This window comes from Zootoca vivipara, chromosome 1 (assembly GCF_965207765.1).
Source record: "Zootoca vivipara chromosome 1, rZooViv2.hap1.1, whole genome shotgun sequence".
In the NCBI taxonomy this organism is placed as follows: Eukaryota; Metazoa; Chordata; class Lepidosauria; order Squamata; family Lacertidae; genus Zootoca; species Zootoca vivipara.
Window position 1 is genome coordinate 52,518,687 of NC_142582.1, and position 17,058 is coordinate 52,535,744.

Sequence of the window (17,058 nt, forward strand, 5' to 3'; positions counted from 1 at the left end):
TTTTCATGAATAGATGCATTTCTATGCACACTTCGCCCCAGTAAATGCATTTTTGTACACATTACTTCGCTGAGAAGAAAGAGAGTAAGTAGGCAAAGGCTGGTTGTTAAAAAGTAATATGTTGGGGGTGGGACCCCACTGCAGATATGTAATGGCAGAGCCACAAGAAACCAGTGCTGGTTAAAATCATTCTGATCTCACTGGCGGACAAAGGCGGGGGCAAGGGGAGCTGTCTGCCCCAGGTGCCATCCCAGGGGGATGCCATCAGGGCCACCCCTGCCCCTGCCCCTGGGACGCTCGGCGCTTGCTGCGCATGCCCTGGGGCACGTGCCGCTTGCTGCTCACTCCCCAGTGTGTGCCACGCCCCTGCAGGCAGTGAGCCACGCCCCCTGGGACACACGCCAGCCACCCCCCCTGGAAGTACGCTGCTCTCGGTGCGGGAGCAGGTAGCTCTGCCACCGCTGATCTGTATAAGCAGTTTGCATGAAATATCAAAATTACAAATAAAACAATTAAAAACAGTAACTAACAAAGGCTGTCATTCTGTACTCACTTACATGGAAGTAACCTGCATTAGACTCAATGTCTCTTCATTCTGAGTAGACAGGTATAGACTCACACTGTAACTAACTCTTAATTTAAGAGCCAAACTACACAGTGCAATCAATACACTTTTAATAAGGTGTGTATAAACTGGCCACTTCCAGCAACAATGTGGCTCAAAACTAGAATGTGCTCCGGATCAGGGCCCCATGTTGGTCTCCTGCTGGACCCCCTAATTGCTCCCCAAGGAGACATTGACTGTGACAAGCATTTTCAGGGGCAAAGAGTAGCAACTTGTTGTTGTTTAGTCATTTAGCCGTTTCCGACTCTTCGTGACCCCATGGACCATAGCACGCCAGGCACTCCTGTCTTCCACTGCCTCCCGCAGTCTGGTCAGACTCTGCAAGCTTTGGGTAAAAGATGGGTTATAAATACCACAAATCTGTCAATGCATAAATCACCAATGGGAGTGCAGCCTGAGTTACTTACTGAAACTCCTCCATCTTCTCTGTGCTTGCGGGTGAAAAGGGGCTGGAGGGAAGAAGAGGAAGAGGAAGAGGAAGAGGAAGAGGGAGAAGGAGAAGGAGAAGGAGAAGGAGAAGGAGAAGGAGAAGGAGAAGGAGAAGGAGAAGGAGAAGGAGAAGGAGAAGGAGAAGGAGAACCAGCAAAGCCTTTGTGATGGCTAACTCAACACAGGCACATTTGCTTATTCACAGCATTCAGACACAAAGCTGTGATATCGGATACAAATACTTTGGGCACAATTTAACAAATGACATCATCTATTGCCTCAGTCTGTTCATCTCCGCCTTGGCCTGCTGGGGAAAGGGATTGTCCTTTGGTTTCTCCGACTAGGCACCAGGAAGAATCCACTCCTCATTTACACCCTCAGTTTAGCCGTGGGTGACCTTTTCTTTCTCTTTTTGTGCCTGTTTATCACATCTTTCTTTTTTGCGCAGTATTTTGCCACCCACATCTTTCAGTGGTGTGAGCTGATGACCATATTGAGCAAGATGGAAGTGTCCTCATTCCGCAGTGGCATGTATTTCCTCACTGCTAACAGTGTTGAGCGGTGTCTCTGTGTGCTGTGCCCATTTTGGTCCCGCTGCTTCCACCCTGCGTGGTTGTCTAGTGCTGTGGCGGCCGTGCTGGGGTCTGCTGACATCCTGCTGTTTGGGCTGGACATTTATTCTTTAAGTAACGAAACAGTGTGTGACAAAATGCAACAAAAGATCTCTCTTGTCAATCTCACCTTCTTCACCCCTATCATGATTCTGTCCAGCCTGACCCTGGTCATAAAGGTCAGGTTTTGTTTGCTGTTGCAGCGTCCGACAGGACACCTCTGTAAAACTATCTTGCTCACAGTTCTTGTGTTTGTTGTTTTCAGTGTTTCCCTCAGTGTGCACCACATAGCCTCTTATTATGAACTCTCCAGTGTTTTTTACATGCTTGCCTGCATCAACAGCAGCATCAACTCTGCCATTTATTTCCTGGTAGGTTTCTGTAGAGAGAGATGGTTCAGGGAGCCTCTCCAGTTCATCATTCAAAGGTCTCTAACTGAGGAGAACGAGGCTGAGGAGGAAAGGACTATCTGCTGCAGTACTGATAGAAATACCCTCCAAATCCCGGTAAGAAAAATCCGGGATCAGCAGCGGCGCGGCACCGGAAGTCGTTTCTACACATGTCCAGACATGCACAGAAGGAGCCTCCCTGGCAGGTAGGAAATCCGGGGGATTTACGGGATTTTTCTCTATTTGGGATAACAGCGGGAAACGGGTTTAAATACGGGGGTTTTCCGTGAAAAACGGGAGACTTGGCAGCTATGCTGATAGAGACATAGCAAACAGTCAAGTTGAAGCCCCTAAGACTAGTGTAGCCAGTGTGAAGCCTGTGGGGATAACTGGGCCAGTGATGACCTCCCCAGGTGCTTGTGAAATCTCTGTGCTCTCCTTACAGCTTTAGAAAGTATATAGAGACATGGAAGGAAATGAGAAAGGCGTCACTCTTCACCCTTCCTCTCTCAACTCTGAACTTTTCAGCCCCCATCATTCAGCCCAGACACTGAGGTCCAGTGCCGAGGGCCTTCTGGTGATTCCCAAGGATCATGTTTGAGTGCAGACATTTTGGAAGAAGAGCTACAAGGTTTGTCATGTGCCACCAGGGGACTGTTTCCTTCTCATGCTAGGATTGGTTTCAGGAACTCATGGGATCCCTCTTCTGGTTTGTCCCAACATCTTTGTCCTCTGTCAATTATTTCACCAGTCTCACAAGACCGCAGCTTGTACCTGCCTGGATATTATTATTATTATTATTAAAATTTGCATTGTGCCCTATACACACTGGTCTCAGGGCAGTTCACGCTATAAAATCACAACATGAAATCACAACAATACATTTTAGTATATCTGCTGCCGAAGCGAGCACAAATCACAAAATACATAATAAAAATAAATACAAGAACAACCCAATAATGAATGCACATACATTTTTCATAAAATATACAAGAGTTCTTCATTTTATTAAGCTGTCAGAATAGGGAATTTAAGAAGACTTGCTCACATCTTAAAAAAACCCAAAACTCAGAGAAAACGCTTGGAAAACTGGTGATCAATATTTTCCTTTGGATTTTAAAAATTCCTCACAATCCGTGTATGAAATGTCTTTAAAATGGACTTGATCTGAAATGGAACTGTCTATTTTGAAACCTGGTGTGAATTTGAATTTAAAATTAGAATGTGTTCTTCGAAAGTAACATGCCTCCTATGATCTCATAAGGGGCCTGAGGAATTTTAATGCCTCCTCCCAATTTAAAAAGAAAAAGAAGAATTTCATCGTGCAGAAACAGGAAGGTGTGGGGTTTGGTTTGTGTGAAGTTGAGTTCATAATTTATTTTTGTCATGCTAGTGTTAACTGGCATCTTGCTTATTAACAATGTGAAAACAAGGTGGATTTCAAAATATTTTGATAATGTAACTGAATATAACAACCAGGTTGTTGTGTTAAGATTTAGATCAAGTTCTTTATGAGAAGATTCAAAACTAATTGCATCTCACAGGGAGTGAGAAGGACAAAAGCCAGGGTGGAGAGTTGAGAGTTTGCTTCCCAAACCAACACTGGATACAGAATAAATGAGAATTTGGACACAGCCTAAGTAAAAGAGGGGTTAGGACTGCAGCCTTGGCAAGAATTTGAACCTGAGTCTCCCATTTCTCAGCATTCTTATTGCTGTACCAAACCAACACTGAATGTAATGCAAGACATTACATTCTGAAAAGTGTGTGTGTGTGTGTGTGTGAGTGTGAAATTGCTGTTAGCATACCCTCTAACCCCCTTCATGGATCAATGCCTTGTCGTGGCAAAGGGTTGAATAACTCAGAGAAGCTATGAGCTATGCCATGCAGAGCCACCCAAGATGGACAGGTCATAGTGGAGAGTTTTGACTAAACGTGATCCACCTGGAGAAGGAACTGGCAAGCCACTCCAGTATCCCTGCCAAGAAAACTCCATGGACAAAGACAACAGGCATATAAAAGTTATGACGCTGGAAGATGAGCCCCTCAGGTCGAAAGGCGTCCAACATGCTACTGAGGAAGAGCAGAGGACAAGTACAAGTAGATTCAGAGCTGATGAAGCAGCTGGGCCAAAGCCGAAAGGTCGCTCAGTTGCGGATATGCCTGGAAACGAAAGGAAAGTCCGATGCTGTAAAGAAAAATATTGCATAGGAACCTGGAATGTAAGAACCATGAACCAGGGTAAGCTGGATGTGGTCAAAAATGAGATGGCAAGAATAAATATTGACATCCTGGGCATCAGTGAACTAAAATGGAAGGGAATGGGCGAATTCAGTTCGGATGACTATCATATCTACTACTGTGGGCAAGAATCCCATAGAAGAAATGGAGTGGCCCTCATAGTCAACAAAAGAGTGGCAAAAGCTGTAATTGGATGCAATCTCAAAAATGACAGAATGATCTCGATACGAATCCAAGGCAGACCTTTTAACATCACAGTAATCCAAGTTTATGCACCAACTACCGGTGCTGAAGAAAGTGAAATTGACCAATTCTATGAAGACTTACAACACCTTCTAGAAATGACACCAAAGAAGGATGTTCTTCTCATTACAGGGGATTGGAATGCTAAAGTAGGGAATCAAGAGATAAAAGGAACAACTGGCAAGTTTGGCCTTGGAGTTCAAAATGAAGCAGGGCAAAGGCTAATAGAGTTCTGTCAAGAGAACAAGCTGTTCATCACAAACACTCTTTTCCAACAACACAAGAGACGACTCTACACATGGATAGCACCAAATGGGCAGCATCGAAATCAGATTGATTATATTCTCTGCAGCCAAAGATGGAGAAGCTCTATACAGTCAGCAAAAACAAGACCTGGAGCTGATTGTAACTCAGATCATCAGCTTCTTATAGCAAAATTCCAGCTTAAACTGAAGAAAGTAGGAAAAACCACTGGGCCAGTAAGATACAATCTAAATCAGTGTTTCTCAACCAGTGTGCCTCCAGATGTTTTGGGACTACAACTCCCATCATTCCTGACCATTGGTCTTGCTAGCTAGGGATGATGGGAGTTGTAGTCCCAAAACATCTGGAGGCACACTGGTTGAGAAACACTGATCTAAATCAAATCCCTTATGAATACACAGTGGAAGTGAGGAACAGGTTTAAGGATTTAGATTTGGTGGACAGAGTGCCTGAAGAACTATGGATGGAGGCTCGTAACATTATACAGGAGGCAGCAATGAAAACCATCCCAAGGAAAAGGAAATGCAAGAAAGCAAAATGGCTGTCCAACGAGGCCTTACAAATAGTGGGGGAGAGGAGGCAAGCAAAATGCAAGGGAGATAGGGAAAGATACAGGAAACTGAATGCAGATTCCCAAAAAATAGCAAGGAGTGACAAGAGGGCCTTCTTAAACGAGCAATGCAAAGAAATAGAGGAAAACAATAGAACGGGGAAAACCAGAGATCTGTTCAAGAAAATTGGAGATATGAAAGGAACATTTCGTACAAAGATTACCATAATAAAGGACAAAAGTGGTAAGGACCTAACAGAAGCAGAAGACATCAAGAAGAGGTGGCAAGAATACACAGAGGAATTATACCAGAAAGATATGGAGGTCTCGTACACCCCAGGTAGTGTGGTTGCTGACCTTGAGCCAGACATCTTGGAGAGTGAAGTCAAATGGGCCTTAGAAAGCACTGCTAATAACAAGGCCAGTGGAAGTGATGATATTCCAGCTGAACTATTTAAAATTTTAAAAGATGATGCTGTTAAGGTGCTACACCCAATATGCCAGCAAGTTTGGAAAACTCAGCAATGGCCAGAGGATTGGAGAAGATCAGTCTACATCCCAATTCCAAAGAAGGGCAGTGCCAAAGAATGCTCCAACTACCGCACAATTGCGCTCATTTCACACGCTAGCAAGGTTATGCTTGAAATTCTACAAGGCAGGCTTAGGCAGTATGTGGACCGAGAACTCCCAGAAGTGCAAGCTGGATTTCGAAAGGGCAGAGGAACCAGAGACCAAATAGCAAACATGCGCTGGATTATGGAGAAAGCTAGAGAGTTCCAGAAAAACGTCTACTTCTGCTTCATTGACTATGCAAAAGCCTTTGACTGTGTCAACCACAGCAAACTATGGCAAGTTCTTAAAGAAATGGGAGTGCCTGAACACCTCATCTGTCTCCTGAGAAATCTCTATGCGGGACAAGAAGCTGCAGTTAGAACTGGATAAGGAACAACTGATTGGTTCAAAATTGGGAAAGGAGTACGACAAGGTTGTATATTGTCTCCCTGCTTATTTAATTTATATGCAGAATTCATCATGCGAAAGGCTGGACTAGATGAATCCCAAACCGGAATTAAGATTGCTGGAAGAAATATCAACAACCTCAGGTATGCAGATGACACAACCCTGATGGCAGAAAGTGAGGAGGAATTAAAGAACCTTTTAATGAGGGTGAAAGAGGAGAGTGCAAAATATGGTCTGAAGCTCAACATCAAAAAACCCAAGATCATGGCCACTGGTCCCATCACCTCCTGGCAAATAGAAGGGGAAGAAATGGAGGCAGTGAGAGATTTTACTTTCTTGGGCTCCTTGATCACTGCAGATGGTGACAGCAGTCATGAAATTAAAAGACACCTGCTTCTTGGGAGAAAAGCAATGACAAACCTAGACAACATCTTAAAAAGCAGAGACATCACCTTGCCTACAAAGGTCCGTATAGTTAAAGCTATGGTTTTCCCAGTAGTGATGTATGGAAGTGAGAGCTAAACCATAAAGAAGGCTGATCGCCGAAGAATTGATGCTTTTGAATTATGGTGCTGGAGGAGACTCTTGAGAGTCCCATGGACTGCAAGAAGATCAAACCTATCCATTCTTAAGGAAATCAGCCCTGAGTGCTCACTGGAAGGACAGATCCTGAAGCTGAGGCTCCAATACTTTGGCCACATCATGAGAAGAGAAGAATCCCTGGAAAAGACCCTGATGTTGGGAAAGATTGAGGGCACAAGGAGAAGGGGACGACAGAGGATGAGATGGATGGTTGGACAGTGTTCTCGAAGCTACGAACATGAGTTTGACCAAACTGCGGGAGGCAGTGGAAGACAGGAGTGCCTGGCGTGCTATGGTCCATGGGGTCACGAAGAGTCGGACACGACTAAACGACTAAACGACTAAACGACTAAACGACAACAACAACAAAATACCCTCCAACATTTCTCCAATAGGGATGTCCCATTCCATAATGGTAATTTTACTATTACACCCTACACATCTTCCTGGGTTGCCCCAGCCACTCTGGGCAGCTTCCAACATATATAAAAACATGATCAAACATTAAACATTAAAAAATTCCCTTATACAGGATTGCCTCCAGATGGCTCGGGGTCAGATACCCTCCATACCCTCCAATATTTCTCCAATGAAAACAGGGACATCCTAAGAAAAAGTGGCGCATTCTGGGATGAAATCAGAAACCAGGACAGCTTCTCTAAATCAGGGATGTCCCTGGGAAATAAGGATACTTGGAGGGTCTACAGCAGGCATCCCCAAACTTGGCCCTCCAGATGTTTTGGGACTACAATTCCCACCATCCCTAACTAACAGGACCAGTGGTCAGGGGTGATGGGACTTGTAGTCCCAAAACATCTGGAGGGCCAAGTTTGGGGATGCCTGGTCTACAGTATGTTAGCTGGCAAACGTCGGCTAACGCCTCTCCATTTCCATCTTTCTGTTTTGGGGCAAGAAACTGGAGTGGGCACTTATAGCTTCAGGTTTACCTGGTTGTTGTAACTTCAGATTACTAGTCCTTGACTGAAGAATTTAGGCTTTGCTTATGGCAACGGCTGATTGATTAGAATCAATAGAGGAAACTGTATCCCTTTGATCCTTTGGCAAAAGCTCATGCCACAAACAAGGTGGTATTGAAGACAATTGCAGGACCTGAGAAACCTCACCTCCTTTTCTAGTATTAAAGCCACATATCTGTTCTAATTTCTAATAAAAAAATGAATCTCAGCCCTCCTGCCACCTTGTCCATCCTGCTTTCATAGCTACTTAGACCTCTCCTCCATTATCTCCCCAGTTTCTCTTCCTACTAAGTTTTCCAGGGACAGTCCTGGATTTGCAGAAGCTGTCCTGGTTTCTGATTTGATCCTGGAATGTCTTGCTTTTCCTTAGGATGTCCCTATTTTTATCAGAGAAATGTTGGCGGCTATGTTAGGTGACCCCCGAGCCAAGGACATAAGTAATTATACAACTTTTAGAAGACATCTGAAGGCAGCCCTGTATAGGAAAACTTTTTAATGTTTAATGTTTTATTATGGTTTTTAAAAAAATAGATGTTGGAAACCACTTACAGTGGCTGGGGCAACCCAGTCAGATGAACAAGGTATAAATAATAAGATCATTGTTAATATTATTATTGACATCCCTATTTTCTTCAGAGAAATGTTGGATGGTGTGGAGTTGACTTACAACTGTTAGGCACATAGAATCTATACCGCATGAATTTTTTTGTGGCCTGGCTTCGGGAAGGACACTGATAGAATAACTTTGCACAAGCACATTCAAGGCTGGGCACCTGGAGTTAAAGAGAGCATCAGAGCCTGCGGCTACAAATAGTTTTGAAAAGTGATGCACAAAGTTTAGTCCTTTTTTGGCTGGTGTCCCTCTTGCGCTTCTCATGGCCCCTGGGATCTTATTATCCAGGTTTAGGATATCTTGTTAGCTTCAGACTCAGTGTTTCACGTCATACTCTGCAAATTGGATAGTTGCATCACTCTGCCCTATCACTCCACCTCCCCAAAGATTCAAAGTGGGTAGATTTGATATAGGGTCACACGAAGGCTAAGGAACGTCTCCACGCAACCCCTCCCAGCACCCAAAAGAGGGAAGTTGAGATACCATTATGCCTTTTCATGACTGCATATAATCATCGAAGATGCTCAGTCACCCTTTTGGTACAGAATAGCTAATTTATCAATTGGCAAGGAATTCAGTTTAGAAGGGTCCTCCTTACTGTGAACTACTCTTTTGAATGAAGGTGCATGAGAGAATTCTACATATCAGGATTATTGTTTTCTTTTGCCCATTCACCATCCAGTGCCATAAAAGTGAATGGCTCTGCAGCAGGCTTCATATCCTCTAGATGTTTTTTGCTTTCAACTCATTAGGTCAAGATAGTGAGAAACTCCAAAGGAAACCTTGAAAGAACCACACAAGGCTATCAACAGCTGCAAATACAAGCAAGGTATATACCTGTTGCAGAAGGTATGCGTTCTCTTTTTATGCTGTGTGTGTATATATGTATATGTGGACAAGTTCCTAAATAACCCCATAATAATCAATGATACTTAAAAGTGCTTAACTTTGGCTGTTGTTTTAAGACATTCAAAGGGAGAAAAAGGGACCTCTTTGTTTGGTAATCTTTCTGTTCAACCCAGTTTCTCTTTCCAACATCTCTTAGATTCCCAAATGCACAACAGATTTATTATTTATTCAAACAAGTCTTAATAATATAAGGGAACATGCTATAAGATTAGCTTTACCTAATGTGGGGCTTTTGAATCCTTGGAAAGTTTGAATCAGAAAAAGCCAACCTTTAAAGTGGGGAAGGTCATGAAGAACTCTGGGATGGGGACCACGCTTTGTTCCAGTTTGGAGAAGTCCTATATGATTTGCAGCAGTAAGTAAACGTCACTTTATTCCTAATGGCACAATGTCATGATGGTGCTATGATTTAACTGAGTTTTCAAAATGTGAAATGACGTGTGTGCAGAGTCTTTTTGTTGCTGTTTTCAGATGGGCAAACATTTTGCTTCTCTCTCTCTCTCTCTCTCTCTCTCTCTCTCTCTCTCTCTCTCTCTCTCTCTCTCTCTCTCTCTCATATATCAGGAATGTAGAAGCAGCTGTAAAGCATGGAACGACAATAGTGGAGGTAGAGGAAAGAAAAATGTTAATTGTGTGCTTTGAAAGTGAAGTAATAAATGTCACTAGCGAAAGGATCCCCTCCCTTCCATGAAGCCCATTAAGTTCAGTGTCTAAAATTTTCCAGCTGCACCACCAAGTTGCATAAAAGCACAGCAAAATTTCCCAGGTTAAAACCAGCGCATTCTAGGGGCTTGTTCACACTAGAGAAAAATGTCTATTTGTCTGCTTTGTTTCCTCATTAATTTTTGTATGTGCACATGATGCCCTCTTCCTCCCATTTGTTGCCTTGGATCTTCCCCACCTTAAATGCAGAGGTTTTTTTTAATCTGTGGAAAGCCCAAAAAAGCCAGGTAATGTGTGCTGTCATTGGGTGGTGGATGCCTTGCTCTGGTTCTGTCCCAGTTCTTTTCTCCCCTCCTCCTCCTCAGGCTTGCCCACCCTGGAACATAATGTGGATTTACACTTGCCTGTCTTCCCCTTAATGTAGGGGCATCCACAAGACACCAGTGTTGTCTCAGACCTTTCTCTCTCTAAACATAGGGTTTTTCTATTCTTGGAAAGTCCCAAACATTTAAGACTGATCCCCCCCTATTTAAAGGGTTGGGGGGGGGAGTTCCAGGGCACCACTGGGATGGGCATGTGGGCCCTCCTGTATTAATGGCAAGACAGGCAGGTGCAAACCCACTTTTTGCTACAGTGTGGACAAGCCCATTTCTTTCCCATTGCCTCTTTATTTCACTTTAGTAAAGAATACTGTAAACGTAAGGCAGCAGGCTGCATTTGAGGATTTCTGCTCTAACTGTATGATCTGCAAATAAACAAAGAGCAGAATTGACTATTACAGACACATTAGTTAATGGGTAATTTTAAAAAGAGAGAAGAAAAGAGGGGATTTAAATCAGCTGCTTATTCAGAAAGTGAAAAATCAGCTGAAATACCTTCCTGAGCTCAGCAACTGTTAAGGAGCTGCTGATTTAAATCCTCTTTCCTTTAAAAACAACAACCCTAGTCAACAAATTTATGCAAAACTGCCATTGAGGGATGTCCGTGCTGGTTGGGAGTTGGAATCCAACAGAGGGTGACCATAGCTGCCAAGTTATCCCTTTTTTAAAGGGATTTTCCCTTATGCTGAATAGGCTTCCTCGCGAGAAAAGGGAAAACTTGGCAGCTATGAGGGTGACAAATTCCCCATCCCTTTAATATGGAGTTGCATGGCAAGGCTTCCTTCCTGGCTCTGATTGTCATAAAACCAGGGGTGAATCCCGAAAAAGATATGCCAGTTTCTGAGCATCTTCATTCCTTGTTTCTGCAGGTGATCTAGATATGGATCTCAACTCTCCAGCTGAGAACATAAACAATGTGACAGAGTTTATCTTTTTTGGCCTCACCCAAAATGAGGAGCTGGAGAAAATTTGCTTTGTGGTTTTTCTGTTCTTCTATTTAGCCATTGTGCTGGGAAACTCCCTGATCACAGTCACCATCCTCTTCAGCTCCCGCTTGAATTCTCCCATGTATTTTTTCCTCAGCTACTTATCTTTTGTAGACATCTGCTACTCCTCTGTCACGGCCCCCAAGATGATTATAGACTTCCTTGATGAAAAGAAAACCATTTCTTTCATTGGCTGCATAGCGCAGCTCTTTGGGGTCCATTTCTTTGGCTGCACAGAAATCTTCATCCTCACAGTGATGGCGTACGACCGGTACATCGCAATCTGCAAACCTCTCCACTATACCACCATTATGACCAAGCGGGTTTGTGGGCAGATGATAGCAGCCTCATGGGTTGGAGGGCTCATGCATTCATTGGTGCAGACCCTTTCCGTCACTCAGGTCACCTTTTGTGGACCCAATGAAATTGACCACTATTTCTGTGATGTCCACCCTTTACTGAAACTGGCTTGCACAGACACCTACATTATTGGCGTCATCGTGGTGGCTAATAGTGGGATGATTGCCCTGGGCTGCTTCATCATCCTGCTTGTCTCCTACATTGTCATCCTGGTCTCCTTGAGGTCTCGCTCTTCCGAAGGGCGCCAGAAGGCTCTGTCTACCTGCGCTTCCCACATCTTGGTGGTCATTTTATTTTTTGGGCCATGCACTTTTATGTACATACGTCCTTCCAGTGACTTCGCAGAAGACAAGTCGGTGGCTGTGTTTTACACCCTGATCACCCCGATGCTCAACCCATTGATCTACACATTACGAAATGCGGAGATGAAGAATGCCATGAGAAAACTATGGAGGAGGAAAGTGACTTCAAGCGAGAAAGGAAAAATTTGAATTTTAGCATTATTTAAGTCATTAATTTAGTTAAATAAGGTGCATAGAAATCCAGTGGGGCAAAACCACTTGGACCCATGCCCCGAAAGCACAGGGCAAGCGAAAAAACTGCTTGGATCCATGCTTTCTAGGCATGGGGCAAGGGGATGCGTGGATGAGTTTGTAGTAGTTTGGTGCAGATTTTTTAGCTCTCGTGTGTCAGGATTTACGATCTCCCTCTCACACCAAGAGACGGCAAGCTGGCAGTTTTAGAACAATCTGATTTATTGGTATTTACACAGTAGTTTCGGTCCGAGCACACAGCTCAATCTTCCTCACTAGATGGGTCAGTTGAGCCTACTGAAGGGTAGGCTCTTCGCCAACAGGATATCCTCCATCAGTTTCCCCTCCTTCTGTTGGCCTGACACCAAGCCTGGACTCTATTCCTCCTCCTCCTAGTACAGAGGGGCAGCTTGTCCAGTTTGCCCCTCCTCCCCTGAGAATGTGTCTGAGAGCTCCGGCCCCTCTGCCTGCCTTACGCTGTCTTGGGAATTTATGACATGCATGCCAGGACGGGAGGGGCTCGCCTCACTCTCCACATGGGAAGAAAACAAGTCTCTGTCTCTTTCTGCCTGCCCTTGGTCCTCAGAGCCCTCGCTGTCACTTTGGGAAGGAATGCTCCTGACATGGTGTAATGTGTGAACAACTATGTGACTCAGTACCTTGGTAGCTGCACTTTGAACTAGTTGCAGCTTCTGAACCAGGCACACGGGTAGTCTAATCATGAGGTTACCAATTCATGAGCCAACCTGGCAAGACTAGCCCTGTCCAGGAATGGTTGTAGATGGTGCACAAGTGACTTTCTCTGTCCATTGAAAAAGCTCTTCCCTCAGCAGCAGCCCTATAAAAATGTCTCCCTGTGCTGCGTTTAGGTTTGGGGGAAAAGCATCCTATTTCCTCCAATAGCAGTTTTTCTCCAAACCTAATTGAGGTGCAGGATGGGAGCAAGAAGGAGGTCCTGATGGTTTCTCACCACTGTACAATGAAACAATGAAGAAGAAAATTAGTGGAGTGATGGAAGGAACAAAATCTGCTTTGGCGAGCCATTCAAAATGTCACCATACTGTGTGCCAGTTCATTCCACCAACTCTGGTGTCCCTCCCCCGCACCAGGTGCATTCTGCAAAGTGTTATTGCCACACTCAGTGGCAAATTTACATTGATCAGAGCAGGAGCACCAGCTAGGTCTGCTTGGGCACCGGAATAGAAAATCAATATGCACAAGTTCGAAAGGATTATTTGTCTAAGCAAATTCCACCAGGCAGGGGCGGACTTTGGTCTTTCAAATGTCAGTAGTGTCCTATGTGAGCCCAAAATTTGGTACCCCCTGCCTCTTGCCATCCACTCTGCTCAATTCACTACGTCATAGTTGTGATGCCCTGTGGTGCCTCCTGGGCTTGATGCCCAGTGCAGTAGAACTGGTTGTGTCCTAAATCAGCCTCTGCATCAGGCTACAAGACAAAAAGAGAGAGAATTGCAAGGCTTTCCAGCCATTCTGTGGAAAGACCAACACAATTGGGCTGTTCCTTTCCTTGAACTCTTTTCATTCCAACTGGTGTTTACAAGAACTCTGTAATTAAGAAACAGTGCCTGAATTTGTCCCCTACTTCCAATCCCTTTTGTGTTATGTGTTTTAGATTGTAAACTTGAGGGCAAGACTGTCTTATCACTGACATTTGTAAGCTGCTCTGGGAGCCTTTTCTGGTTGAAGAGCAGGATAAAAATGCTATGAATGAATGAATGAATGAATGAACCAATAAATAAATAAATACCTTGGTTTTCACTTGCTACTTTGGCGTACTGTCTATAAATGTGTTCATTTGTAAGGGGATAACTCCATTAGGTACTGAAATACCAGAAGGAAAACTTCTACACACATTTGAGATAGGATTCAATGTGTGTTCTCACTCAACTCCTCTACCAGGTTTTGGAGAGAAATGACGTCCTTCCTGTATTGCTGTGGGTTCTATAAGCCCAAATTAGTAGTCACATTGGTCAAGCAGATGCATATAGGAAGCCTGCAAGCAGGGCACAAGTGCAACAGAACTGTGCTCACTAATAATAATAATAATACTTTTATTCTTTATACCCCGCCCATCTGGCTGGATTTTCCCAGCCACTCTGGGTGGCTTACAGTACATATAAAAACATAGTAAAACCAAGTTATTGGCATTCAAAGGCATACTGCCTCTGACTGTGGAGCAGGAACATAGCCATCGTGGCTAGTAGCCATTGATAGTCACGTCCTCCATAAATTTACCTAATCCTCTTTTGAAGCTATTCAGACTGATGGCCATCATTGCATCCTGTGGGTTCCAAAGTTTAACTCTGCACCGTCTAAACAGGCACATTCTCTTATCTGTGCTGAATTTTCGAACATTCAGCTTCATTGGTTGCGCAAGAGTTCTAGTGTTAGAAGAGAGGGAGGAAAAGCTTTCTTCATCCACTTTCTCCATGCCATGCAGCATTTTATAAATTTCCATCATGTCACATGTTGCTTTGATTTTAAGCACCAGAGCAGCACCAGAGAACCAAACTCTGGAGTTTCTCTTCTAACTTCTAAAGGGAGAACCTGTAAACGCCCCTTCTCAATGAAAAAGGGATATTGATAGAAAAAACAAAACCTTGATTGACATTTCTGTCCTGTATCTTAAAAGAAAGTTTTGCATTGCCTCTTTGTGAACTGTTTTCTATTGGGAAATGTCTATATTCTTTTGAGAGCTTATTAACTAAATTGATGACGATGATGTGCTATTGCGGAGCATGATCACATGCAAATATTTCAGTTCGGAAAAAGGAGAGGAGTGACAACCTTCCTAAAGATTTTGTAGAAGCAGCAGTGATTTGAGATAAATATATCGAGTCAATAGCTTCAGCCGGTCTTTTGCTCTCAAGAGGGGGATTTGGGCTAAGTCACCAGCACTTGGACAGATGTCAGTTGGTGGAATTGCAGAGCAGTTCAGTGAAGCAAAGAATAGATAAACTTGGTAGAGAGATGCAGGGACTTTGGTAACAGAAGCTATAAAAGAAACTTTGTCAGTGGTGGCAGATAGTGAAATAGGATCTCTTCCAGAGGACCAGTTTATTGTTTGCACAAATTTTACAGGAAAGTTACACAACACCGGCCTTCTATGGAACGATCATGCTGATTTCTTCATGGGGTGCATGAAGCACATTGCATCATGGGGTGCATGAAGCACATTGCATCACATTGCATCAAGCAAACATTATCACATCCTTTCTAGCACATTTTATCACAGAAGTCTGCATTTGGGGGGGACTGGGTTTGTTGTGTACGAACTTTAATTGCATAACCTGAATTTGCTGGTATGTGATTGAATCCCACCTGAAGATAGCGACAGCCCAGAAGCGCCCTTAAAGGACACTCCTCAGTCAAGACCACCCAGGTAAGAATGGCGAGATACAGTAATGAAGCGTACAGATCACTGATTATTATTGCACTAAAGAAAATGTTGATTGGGATTTCCAGCTGGTTCATTTCTTTCTTTCTTTGATGCTGCATCGAGGTACATACAGTACTTCCTTATTTATTCTTAAAACACTCCCCAAAGTGCCATTTTAAAAATTCTATTTTATTTTGATGTGACATTACACCCCCTCTCTGGCAAAGTCACGATGGGTCCAGAACACATGGGAAGGGGTAAAAGTTTGTGAGTTCTTTTCCTTTATCCTAATGCAACTGGAATGATCGCATGGTTAACATTTTGTAAGATTCCAGGTCTTTTATTTCAGGCATGAGTGTTCAGTAGTAAACTAAATGCAAATTGTGAGGGCAACAAGGGTAAGTTTAAAAAAGAGAGGTTCAAATCATGATTAATAATAATAATTTATTATTTATACCCCACCCATCTGGCTGGGTTTCCCCAGCCGCTCTGGGTGGCTTCCAACAGAATATTAAAATACAATAACCTATTAAACATTAAAAGCTTTCCTAAACAGGGTTGCCTTCAGATGTCTTCTAAAAGTCTGGTAGTTATTTTTCTTTTTGACATCTGGTGCGAGGGCGTTCCACAGGCAGGGTGCCACTACCGAGAAGGCCCTCTGCCTGGTTCCCTGCAACTTGGCTTCTCGCAACGAGGGCAGAACGATGGGGGTGGAGATGCTCCTTCAGGTATACTGGACCGAGGCCGTTTAGGGCTTTAAAGGTCAGCACTAACACTTTGAATTGTGCTCGGAAACGTACTGGAAACCAGTGTAGGTCTTTCAATAATAAGAGGCAACTAAGGTGCTGAGGAGCTGCAAGAAAAGAGATATTTTGAGTCTCTCTGCCCATATTGGCAATGTCACTGATTGGCAGATAAAAACTTCACACAGTTCTCTAATGTTTCCGCTACTGCAGGTTCTTGATATGTGCCAAAAAGAGGATAATCAAAACCACATTTAAAAATGTGTCCTTTCCTTTCTGACCATGGTGAGAAGGTTGTACAAAGATGCTGAATGGCTTGATTAGGTCAAGGACAGGGAAACTGTGGCTCTCCAGATGTTGTTGGACTACAACTCCCAGCACTCCTAACTATTGTCCCTAGTGGCTGTGGGTGATGGGAGTTGGAGTCCAACAATATCTGGAGAGCTACAGGTTCCTCATCCATGGTTGAGGTGGTCATGAGACTGGGCTTGGTTGCCTCCAGTTGTCCAGCCCAATCCAATGCTTATTCAGAATTAAGTTCTGCTGGGTCAGTAATAGGCCTTATTCCCAATTCAGTGTGCATTGAACTGGAATCACTTT

General features: G+C 43.7%; 1 protein-coding gene across 1 annotated transcript; it reads left to right on the top strand.

Moving 5' to 3' along the window:
* Positions 1-11,213: 11,213 nt before the first annotated feature.
* On the top strand, positions 11,214-12,273 carry LOC118090979 (olfactory receptor 4S2-like). Its single transcript, XM_035127507.3, has one exon. The coding sequence runs from the start codon at positions 11,317-11,319 to the stop codon at positions 12,271-12,273; it is 957 nt and encodes a 318-aa protein (XP_034983398.3). The 5' UTR covers positions 11,214-11,316.
* Positions 12,274-17,058: the final 4,785 nt, after the last annotated feature.

Bases quoted from the DNA above. Each gene is read 5' to 3' on its own strand.
- LOC118090979 (XM_035127507.3), top strand. From the start codon at position 11,317: ATGGATCTCAACTCTCCAGCTGAGAACATAAACAATGTGACAGAGTTT.